A 12,626-nucleotide genomic window follows, 5' to 3' on the forward strand; every position below is an offset into this window, starting at 1 on the left:
TGATTTTAGGGTGTGGGTTTGAATACATTGTTGTGCATATTTGTTAGTTTCCGTGATGATAATGTGCAACAAATTGTTATCAAAAAGCAGCTCAAAATATTAAGTTTCTTGTGTGAAATTTTAGGTATCAACTGTTGCACCTATTTGTGTTTGCCAAAAAGGAAACCTTGGAGAGACAAGAGGAAAGTTATCCAAACTTAGTGACTTTCAATCTTTGCACAAAGAAATATTGCTATCATCTTCACTTTATGTATATTCATTGGTAGAAATATTCGTACAAAAAACCTAAACTATATTGACATCTGAATCAGACATTGCAAAAAATAGAAAACTTTTTAGTTTAAAAATTCACAGAAAAACAACTGAAATAACAAACAAAACTAAATGTGTGAAAGAAATTCTCGCTGTAATTGGTGAAGATATAGGATATTGAAGCGAAAACAAACTCAGTTTGGGTTTCACGAAATACAAACACTAATTTTTCTACTGCCCAAAGTTAGTTCAGACATCACAAATAAGTTACCTGAACTAGACTCTGACAACACAGAAAATCAACCAAAATAACACACAAACTAAATGTGGAAAAGCGAAACCCTCGCCAAAATCGGTGAAAAGGTGGAATCAGTAATTAAGTAAGTAACACTATCTATTGTAAAATAAATCTATTATAAAAATAGTCAATTAAGTCTTAAGTGAATATTCTAAAGTGAAAAGGAACTCAGTTTGAGCTTCACGAAATTGAAACACTGATTTTTCTTCTGCCCAAATTCAGATCAGGCATCGCAAATAAGTTGCCCGAACTAGACTAGGGAATCTATAAATCCATGCTGTAATTCTAATTATCTTTCTGTATGAAGTTATTCAATAGAAAAAGTGTGTTTTCTCTTCATTTATAAGGGATACTATAATTTTCTTCCTTTCTGAATTTATAGTTTCTTCATTTGCCATCAGTTCAAAATTCAGGCCTTCATCTCTTGAATATTTTAGCCAGATAAAACCTTTTCACCATTTTGTGTTAGCTAGTTTTTTTTGCCAAAAGATCCCTGAGGTGGAAGACTGGCTGGATTATATACTCCAGGTACATAGTTCCCATTGATCAGTTAATGTTAAACATCTAATTTCTATCAGCATCTATTTCTGATAGTTGATTTTTTCCATTTCTGGTACTTTCCTGCAATCTCTGATGGCAGTTTCAAGTCCCACGAGACTTTAAGTTGAGTTTCCAACATTCTTGTAACAGTAACTTTGGTATTAATGTAAAGGGATAACTGAAACATATAAGATTGCAAATTTTAGGAACCAAAGAGAGAATCTTTCTATTAGTTATTGGAATCGTTTCTTCATCAGTGGATGTCTTTAAGTCAGTCGATAACATAGTGGGTAAATGTGGACAAATGTGCTCCCTCCCCCCCATAGATCAAATTTAGCTGAACTAAAAAATTTATGATATTCACAGGAATCCACACTAGTCACGCAGTTGTCGATAAACATTGAATCTTTGATTTTTCTTGCCAGTTTCTCCTCTTCAGTTGCTTGATCTAAATGGTGAAAAGGGTTACAGGAAAGACCAATAACAGATTTCGGAAGCAGGATCTTGGCACCCTAAAAATTACCAGGAAATTCATGTCATTTTCATGTAAACCTATTTTTAAGAAAGCCTTTCAGATATCTGCTATATCTCCTGTATTTTCCAATCTGAAACGGTTCAACGCTGAAGGAATGAATTCAATCAAATTAGGTCCCATTATAGTCATTGAGAGACACTGAATTACAAGTTTTAGCTGATCCATCAAAAACAGGTCTTATTTTTTAGTTGAAGAATTTTCTTTTATAACAACTTGCAAAAAATTAATACATAATTAATTCTCATTGCGTTTTGAGTCCTCACTCGAATTTACTTGTTCGATTATATTTTCCTTTTACCCGCTCATTAAATACTTGTTGATAGGCTTCAAGCTTACATGCAGAATTAAGGAATGACTGTGTTATTAAGTCTTTTTATGCATAAGTCTTTATTATTTAATAACAGAGGCTGGCCTTCTAATGTGGGAATTTGTACTTAATATCTATAAGAATATGTAATTCATTTGAATTCTTCTCAAATAGACATGAATTTCATTTTAAAGCAATAGCACTCGCAAATATGCCATGTTCTTTAAGGAGTGTTGAAACCCCTATGCCGACAATGTTAAATTGGCCATTTTCAATGTACCTTCCTCAAAATCTGCTGTTAATACACACTTGAAATTTTTGGTGTAATTAAAGTATATATATCTTATTGTACTGAAATGAGCTTTTGAAAGATTCTGAATTTTAGAGTAATTTACAGAATATTTTGTTAGACATAGTAAAATTTTGCACTTTTCTCATGCAAAAAATTGTATTTTAAGAAAAAAAAAAATTAATGTTTTTTTCTTAGTTTATCACAGAAAGCTCATTTCAGTAAATATTAGGAAACAAAATAAATAAGCCGTAAAAATTTTAGATACCTGTGAAGAGTAGTTCTTGAGAAAAGGTACATCGAGTATAAAAATACCACATTTGGAGAAAAACACATTTTTATGTAAAAATCTTCATTTATCAAAGCATTCGATGACAAATTAAAACTATATTTTTTTATAGTTCTAATTTTCATAGAGATTAAAGAATGGTATTTTTAGAAAGCTAAAAGTGTAGAGAATATGAAAGTGCAAAAATTCGAAATCACCATTTTTTGAAGATTTTTGGCTTCTAATACCCCTTAAGCAATTTTTTACGCTTCTTTTATAAAACAGTATGTTCATTTATTTCCTTGTCACATCTGGCTTTTGTTTTATTAAGGCAATTTTTTTCAGTTGAAAAACATATAATATCAAAATGTCTTCGCTTACAAAATGAACAAATTACTTTTATTTTAGACTATCTTGATAAATATTTGTTTTGTTTCAAACATCTGAAACAAACCCCTTTTTTCACTAAAATAGATTCTTTTTCTTCAATACTAATATTACACGCATAATCACATCTTTCAGAATTTTGAAATTTATTACAAAATACACAAGAATTTTTAACATTTTCGTTTACCTCTGAATTTAGGAAATCAGCGGAAGTTGGTAATTTCTCTTTATTCATACGATTACGTTTTTTTTAAAGATTTTCCTGATGAGTCAAATTAATGCTCCTTTCGGTTGTGAAATGATTAAAAACATTATTACGATTAATTGCTTGCAATCTCTACACGAAAGTAAAGTGTCAACTTTTTCAATGGCTCGTAACCGGATGTTAAAAAAACTGATTAAATCATCAACTTTATTTATATTCGAAGTTCCAGTTTCTTTATTGAATTCAAAAACTACATCTGAGGATCAATATTTTAAAATCATGGAGCATAACAAAGTCCTATAAGTGTCTGAAAAAATTCCAAGAGATTTCAAAGTATGAATTTGTGTCTGATAATTATCTAATAACTTTCAAAAGCTTCTGATATCATTAGCACGTTTAAACATTCTAATGATACTTAAGAAGTTACAGAAGTACCTAACAAATTATGTGACCATTTATCGAAACATCTTTTTTCCATATTAGTAGTTAACAATTACACAATCTTATCATAATTATCAGATGTAATTGAGAAACCATTAATAATATGTAATGTAGAACCACATTAATGAACCTTCGGATAATTAATCATTAGTGACTTGTTTTCTTGTAGTCCAGGTTCATATGAGCTCCAAAATGTGAGCTACTTGACTAGTGTCGCCATAAAACTTATTAATCATGAGCTTAGGAAGTTTCACATTAGCAGTTTCTTTAGAAGCATGTTCTCTTAGAGAAATTTCTTAATTTAAATTTTGTGAACTTTTCAAAGATAAATTAATCAATAAATTGAATTTTTAATCTCAATAAATTTCTTATTGGCTCTAAATCTGCATAAAATTATCTTATCTATATATTCATCAACATTTTCTATTCAGTTTCTTCTGGTTTTAAAACTGCTTCTAACTTACTGTCAACAGACTTTAAAGTATTGGCCTTTACAGTTCAGAAGTTTTAAATTTTCTCCAATACATTAAAATTAATTTTATCTTCAAAAAATTTGTCTATCTTATTAAGAATTTTAGTAAATGTTAGTCTAGATAAACCACACTTCTTTTTCAATTTAGAAATAATTTTTTCACTCATTTTTGACTGACCAAAATATTTCAAGATATTCAATACTTAATCAATATATTTGATCACATTAAATTTCTCAGTAATTGTAAAATAATATTACTCTATTCCAGTAGCGGATACCAAATATTCCAATGTGTTCAATAAAGGCATGGTGAACACTCACATTGAGTTTCCTTCTACCTTTTTTGTAAAAAAATCTGCAGATGGTGAATATCTTCTTTCCTTAAATATAAAATTTAAATTCACAACAGTGATCTAATATTTTGAAAATGTTTAATAAAGCAGTAAAGTTACAAACACATTTCACAGCATTTTACAAAATATACTACACATTCAAAAATTCTACCAACTGCAATCTGAAATCAATACTTAGAGTTCATTAAAGTTACAATCACAGTTACAAAGGTAGGGGAAGTTCGTCGTAGTAGCATTGAAATGTCCCAGCCTAGCATAATCCAGAAAATTTTTTAAATTGTTAAAAATATGTCTAGAAATTTTTAGAATTTTTTTTTTAAGATTCAACTCATTTTAAAGTATGAAATGCATTGTAAATAAAGAGTGTTTTTTTCATTCTTAGCCCTCTCAGCGTTAAGGCTGGAAAATTCTGTATAGAAGGTTGCCTTCCACATTCATTATACATAAAAATTTCTGCTAGCTTTTAATGTATATGATTTCAGTTCGGATGTATATTGGAAGAAAAGGAATCAAGGTACAAAATGAAAGAGTCATTTTTTAATTAAAATCAAGAAAATATCACTTATTCATGACATTTTGAGGAACTTTGAAATTTTAGGGCTAAATCCGTAATGCTCAGAGGGTTAAAAAACTCCAAAATTTCATGTAAATACCATAATAGCTATTTTATTGTTTTTAATAATTTAGATCAATTTTTGTAGGGGAATGTTTTTATCTTATAATAAATATATAATATAATAAATAATAACTAAATAGACTGTCTTGCAAATTCTCTTCAGTGTTCTTTTTCATTTTCTTCCCTTTTTTTATGTGTGCATCTTACTGAATTAATATAAAATATTAATATTCTTTATGTTTCAAGAAATTTTCATCGCTTTCAGAGATGTTTACCATACGGGATTTCTTTGTGTGGTGAATGAAGGAATTCTTAGATCTTTGTTTTTCAAAATTTTATTTCCTATTATTTATTTATTTATAATTTTTCATATTATGTGAATTTCTGAATAACTTTTTTATATTTTTTAGGTCATGTCTATGAGCCACCGTTAACAAACGTATTTACTATGCAGTGGTTCCTTACTTTATTCACTAACTGTTTGCCAAAAGGTACTGTGTTAAGAGTATGGGATTTGATCTTCTTAGAAGGCAATGAAGTATTACTGAGAACAGCATTAGCAATTTGGGATGGGCTTGCTGAGTAAGTTTTGAAACATCAAATTTCATATGTTTAATAATATTAAAATAATGTGCATTTATTTCTTACATGTACTAGTTACAAAGCAATGTACTTGTGAATTATTTTATTAAAACTTAAATAATTTTTGCGGAAATCTTAAATATGATTATTTTGGGGTTTTGTTATAAAAATGCTCATGAAGCTAGTAATTTATAATTTTCCTTCAGCTTAAAATAAATAACTCTTTGCATATTAAATGCTAATCTAGTTACCTTTTAAATGTTTTAACATTGTGCTGTACATGCTGCATAAGTTGGCTGTACTAGTAACTAAACTGTGCATTGCAAAAAGTGTATGATTATAAAATGGTTTTTTTTTTTTTTTTTTTTTTTTTTTTTTCTGTTTGAGTTCTATTATTTTTGTTGCTGGTACATTAATTTTTTGAGTACTCATTGTTATCTATTCAGACAGATAACAGTTTCATCTTCTAAATATATGTAAATCCACATCTTCTTTTTCAAATATTTGCATGAGTAGAGGTTTCCCATTCTTTACAAAAAACAAAGCATTCCTATGAAACCTGCGGGGCTTATAAAAACAAAGTTAAATCAACGTTCGTAAATTGGGGGGGGTAAATAAGTATGAAACACATTCATTTTTTTGTTATTTTAAAGAGAAGATTAAATGGTTCTTTTCTTCTATGTAACCAAAAGGATGTGCAAGTAATATCACTTGTTTTAAAAAAAAATTGGCTGAGGGGAGAAGGGAAGAGGCCCAAATATTGTGTGAAGAATTCAAACAGATGTAAACCATGTCTGTATCAAAGTGATTATTCATGAAGATTCCATCATAGTTGATTATAAAAAAATAGAGTGTTCTGTATTTTCATGGATAAAATTTTAATGTATTTATTATGATCAGAAACATGTAGGCATGACCCAGAGCAATTTATTTATCTGTGTGGTTTGCTTCATGAGGGACTTCTGGGATTGAGCTATGTAAAAGATCATAATAATCTGTGAATTATAGATTTATACTGTTTTCTAAAATGTGAAGGGAAAGTAGTAATTCTTTAACTTAATCTCCTAATATATATATATTTTTTTAATTTAAAAAATTTTTTAAGTGTAATATTATTTGCGATCAGGTGTGGCATATAGAAACAATCTAAACATTGCCATTGTAGAATACACGTTCAATAGAATACACATTAAAAATATTACTAACATATATTTAAAAACGCTAATATCATATAAATTGCTGATGCATTCAAATTTGAAGCTAAAATAAAAAATATGTAATTTTTGTTGTGAACCATAGATAAACTTCAAGTAAAAATTCAAAGACTTGAGAAACTTTTATAATTCCTTTGATCTCAAATTATCCTTAATTCTTCAGGTTTCAAATCTTTTATGCTATTGGACTATATAAAAATATATCAATACTGATTACATATTAATATTATAATGAAGGTTGGTTATATCATTCAGAATAATAATAATAGATAGTTATGCATAAAACTACATTTGGATATCTATATTGAGAGGAAGACTCCACCAAAAGAAATTGTTGTCTTTGCAATTAATTGTTGAAGTTGATTACCTATTGAAAACTAACTTAACACCTCACAAAGGCAACATAGCATTCTAACCAACAATTATTTCTCAGATTTTTAACTGCTTCTTTCACTATTTAATGGACAGGAGTTCTTCAGTTAAATAAATAAAATACAGTGGAGTGCTTTTGGAAATGGGAATAGGGAATCATAAAATCAAATTCCAGGGCAAATGCCTGTCTCTTACCTGCAGCCTTTAAGCTTGCATCTGCAGATGTTTCATATTGATATATAAAATGCATTTCAGAATTTTTTTTTCCATGTACTGTTACAAGATAAAATGCCTCTTTCTTGAAAGAATGCTATGTATGGTTCAGTTTGAGTGTTGTGTAGCAGAATGTATATGGTATCAATGCATAGGAACCAAAACTTCTGTGGAAACCATATTAAGAGGAACTTCTGAAACTGTGTGTCAGAATAAGTGTAAATGAGAAACTATTTATGGCTTTTGCATGCATTTACAAAATATGCAATGCATTATTTGCGATTTTCAGTAACCAAAATGCTTTTACAGAGAGAGGGGCGGAACTAGTTTAGCACTCTGACAAATTTTCAATTTTTTTTAATGCCTTGATCCCTAACATGTTGAATAAGTGCGGAAATCTGTATACTGTATGCTTAAAATTAACAGGCACACTTGATCTTGAAAAATTTTATTATGATAAAAAAATTATTGTGTGTTTTTTGTGGGCCAGTATGTGTAAGCTTCCTTTTGTAGTTAAATTAATCACTCATAAAATGATTGTAAAACACAAACAAACATTTATTTAAAGATAAATTGTACTTGTTACTTATTAACTTACACGTAACATATTCGTAAACGTACATAACATAACAGACGTTCTTACTGCATCGTACCAATATACATTTCAATCGTACATCATCTGAATATATTTTAAAATTATAAATAAAATGACATTCAAAAATTAGCTGTTGCCATTTCTCAATAGCTATTTTGTCTAATAACGATAAATAATTTACAGTCGGGCTTATATTCGACCATCCTGACTTTTCAATTGTCCTCTATTGAACCAAATCTTATCATACATTAAAACGACAAATAAACAACAACAAAATATAATAATAAACTAAACTCAACTCAGTAGCGTTACAGCCTTAGTGGGCTAATGCCTGCAGTGCCCCGAGATCTGCTTTCTTGACCGTGGGTCCCGGGGTGCGTAAGCAAATGCCCTGAACAAGTGGTTGGCTTGTCGCAGGACCTCCAGTGTTAAGTTCCCAAGCGAACTTGGTACTCATTTTATCGACCCAAAGGTTAGAAATCAAGGGATGAAAGGCTGAGTCGACCTTGCCCAGCCCGAGAATCGAATCCTGGACCTGCGGTGCTGCTTCGCGATGCGCTAGCCACTGCGCCACCGGGCCTTAAAATATAATAAAAGGTAGGAAAAAAATAAAATGAAATATAATTTTTTAAAAAAATTCTAAAAGTTCTACACAAAGTCTCTAGCGCAATGGTTTACGCACTGTTTGCTTGGGCCTTTTAAGTTCGTCTTTGTCATTACCGTGATCATCGTCAGTGTCATCCTCATCATTTGCTTTTGCATTTTTCCAAGATTTTAGTTGACTTACATGAGCAGTTGATGCATAAAAGCGACCATTGCAGGCTTCTTCTAGTTGTGATATTCTATAAGTGTTGGCCTGAAGTACTTCTGTCACAACCATTGGACTATGATACTTAGTTTGAGTTTTGGTTGGTTCTCCTGGTGTAGATTTTGAATTTCTTTTAACTGCTACTATTTCTCCTTGTTCAAATGATAGAAATCCCGATTTCTTCTTGTCATAATAAGTTTTCAGTTTTTTCTTGTTCTCTTACAATCTTTTCTCTAGCTTCTTTTTGTAGTTTTTCCAGTTCCTTCCAAACTTCTGCTTCTTCATCAGCAAGTAATCTCAAAACTCCATCAAGAAATCATGGTATATATCCATGAAGTATTTCAAATGGTGTTTTCCCAATAGTTTTATTTATTGTGTTATTCAAGTTTCTCTCAATTTCTTTAATTCTTTTGTTCTAATCCTTTTGATCTTTACTTTTCATTGATGTTATTATTGTTGATAAAATTGTTCTGTTTGATATCTTGACCATACCATTTCCTTGTGGGTGGGAGGGTGAGTATGAAAAATTCCCTTTTCCTTACAAAAGTTTTTAAATTCCTTTGAAGTGAAACAAGATATTATACGATCTGGTAATCCAAATTCTTCTATGAAACTCATCATTGATTTCACTATGATTTTCGAAGATGTGTTTTTCACAGCATACAATTGAACAAATCTGGTCATATTATCAATGACAACTAATATGTCCTTGTTTCTTTTAGAACTAGTGATGAAAGGTCCAAAATGATCAGTGTGTATTGTTGCAAAAGGTCTGTGGCCTGGGGGAATAGGATGCAGAAGACCCTGTCTTTTTCCACCTGGAACTTTGTTGATGAGACATTCAAAACACATTGATATATGTTGACAAACATATCTCTTCATAGCAGAAAACCAGTACAGTTCTTTGATTTTTGAGACAGTTCTATCAACAGCAAAATGTCCCATAAGGTCATGAGACTTCACAACTATTCTTTTTCTCATGCTTTTAGGTATGATGTATTATTAATTTCTTCTTTTTTCCATCCTCCACAATACGAAACAGTCTATTCCTTTTCAAAATATACTGTTCTTGCTGAAGATAGCTCGAACTTATTTAATGGAACTTAAGTTAAGTGGACTGTAATATTAACAATAACAAATTTATTTTAACAAAAACAACATTATTGAATACTAGCACACACATGTGCTTATAGTTACCTATGTAACTTAGCTTAAAGTGAGCAACCATATGCTCTTACATCAAGTCAAAAATCATACATACGAATAAGGCAAAAACGAAATAACTTTAGGGTTACACTAAAGCCAAACTCTGCTTGGCATAAAACAATGCTGCCAAGCAATACTCTTTTAGACACCGAACATCCCGCCCGGCGTTGAAATATTAATTTCAATACAATAAGTAAAATTCAAAAATAAATAAATAAATAAATAAATAAATGTACATACAATACAAAATGATACAATGTAAATTAATGCACAAATTATAATACATGTAATTACAATGTGAAAAGAACAAATATGATAGATTACAATTCAAACCTTCAAATAAGCATAAAAAAGCTCGTACATTATTTCTCAATTGGCAATACAGCAATTTTAGTAACTGCTCGTTTATAAATACCATTTTTGGTTTTGACAGAGACAACTCGCACAAGGTTGTCTTTTCCATAAAACACATCAACATTTCTCCCTAACAACGATTTACAGGTAGGAAGATTTTCTTCCTTGATCACTACCATATCCCCTATTTTAATATTTTGTTTAGCAATCATCCATTTATTTCTTTGAATCAAAGTGCTCAAGTAATTATTAGTCCAGTTCTTCCATATATTCTGTACCATTTTTGTAATTTTTTGCCATAAACTCTGTTATTATCTACTTCTGTTAAATTGAGTTCAATTATTGAATTGATCGGTCGACCTATAAGGAAATGACCACGGGTCAAAACATTTAAATCATCAATATTGAAGTTAACGGTGTAAGAGGGCGAGAATTTAAGATTCCCTCTACTTGAACTGTTACTGTCAAAAATTCTTCGTAGGTTAATACTGAATTTCCTACTGTTCATTTAAAATGAAATTTAAAGGATTTTACTCCTGCTTCAGATAGACCATTAAAATTTGGTGCTCTTGGGGGTATAAACTTCCATTGTACACCTTTCTCGGCTAGAAAATTAGCTAAAGTTCCATTCTGCTTTAGAAAAATACTCATTAATTTTTTTATTTCTGTATTTGCATTAACAAGTTTTTTGCATTGTCACTAAATATTTTTTCTGGTTTACCTTGTCGGGCAAAGAACCTCTTCAGACAAGCAATGAATGCTTCTGTGGTTAAGTCATTGACAATCTCTAGATGGATTGCTTTTGTCACCATACAAACAAAAATACAAACATATATCTTATGATAGTTACCCTTGCGTTGCCCTTTGTACTTTATCAAAAATGGGCCGCAATAATCAATAGCACAACAATTAAAATTATTAAGTTATTATAAAGTTAATATTAATTCTCTCTTTAGGTAATTCTCCCATTAGTTGTTGAGAAATTATTGGTTTTGCCTTAAAGCAAATTATGCAGTTTTGGACTATCTTTCTAGCTATATTCCTGCCATTAATGGGCCAATAAATTTGTCTAATAGAATTTAATAGTGATTGTGGACCATTATGAAAATCCTTTTCATGAAAATAAGTAAATATAAGTTCAGTTAACTTATTCTTGGCAGGCAAAATAATGGGATGTCTTTGACTATAACTTAAATTAGAATTCTTTATCCTACCACCTACCCTTATCAGACCTTTTTCATCTAAGAAGGGATCAAAATATTTTAACTTACTCCTTGATGTTATCTGTAGACCTTTCTGCAACAAAGAAATTTCTTCTGCAAAATACCTACCTTGGATATATTTAAGGAGTGTATTCCTTGACTGCTCCATTTCATCTATACTAATACTACCTGTTCGTTTCTCACTTGTGTTCCTACAGTTGTAGATAAATCTGAAAAGTAAACTAAATTCGTATTAGTTTCAAGAAATCATTAGTTATTTTTAGGAAGTCATCATAGAATGAATCGGTTTTTAAAGTCAACAAGGAAGTCGTAACTGGTTTCAGTTCTGAAGAATAAAGCTCATCACTAAGTCCATTTTTATATTGAAAATTATCCTTTTTTAAAAAATCAGGACCTTTCCACCACAGCTTGTTAGATCCAAGAGTTTTAGCATCTGATCCTCTGGAAATGATGTCGGCTGGGTTTATTTCTGAAGACACATGTCCCTACTGATAGTTAGAAGTAAGTTGTTGAATTTGTGAGACTCTATTACTCACAAAGGTTTTCAAAAGATGTGGTGATGTATTGATCCAGGCTAAAGCAATGCTTGAATCTGACCAGAGCTTAACGTCATCAATTCTGAGTTTCAAAGCTTCTAAAACCTTTTGCATAAGTTTGGACAGGAGTAGACATGCTGATAGTTCTAATCTAGGAATAGTCATGGTCTTGATTGGTGCTACATGAGATTTGCTACAAAGAAGTTTACTACAATATTCACCAGGGCTTGTAATGCTTTGAAGATATATCACTGCCCCAAATGCCTTTTCGGAGGCATCCGCAAATCCATGTAAAATGAGCATTGAAAAAGTCTCTTTTAAGATGCAACGAGGTACATGTATATTTTCTACACATTACATTCATTGGCAAGAGGTGGTGGTAACTGTTCCGCCCAGTCTAGCTGAAGCAACCAAAGTGCTTGCATGAATATCTTTGCCTTGCTAATAATATAACCGAGTAGGCCTAAAGGATCATATAATCTCACTATTTGAGATAAAACATCTCTTTTCGTAACATCAGACTTTTCATTAACAGTAACTTTATATTGCAATGTATCCTT

General features: G+C 30.5%; 1 protein-coding gene across 1 annotated transcript in view; it reads left to right on the top strand.

Moving 5' to 3' along the window:
• Nucleotides 1–12,626, top strand: part of LOC118183609 (TBC1 domain family member 30-like) — a 111,328-nt gene that overhangs the window by 54,669 nt on the left and 44,033 nt on the right. The window contains exon 6 of the mRNA XM_085822980.1: nt 5,374–5,545. Coding sequence (XP_085679106.1) covers nt 5,374–5,545 — 172 coding nt within the window. The remainder of the gene's footprint in view (nt 1–5,373; nt 5,546–12,626) is intronic.

The sequence above is a fragment of the Stegodyphus dumicola genome, chromosome 1 (genome assembly GCF_044657685.1).
Source record: "Stegodyphus dumicola isolate Sdum_Otavi_A_Nest chromosome 1, ASM4465768v1".
NCBI classification, from domain to species: Eukaryota; Metazoa; Arthropoda; class Arachnida; order Araneae; family Eresidae; genus Stegodyphus; species Stegodyphus dumicola.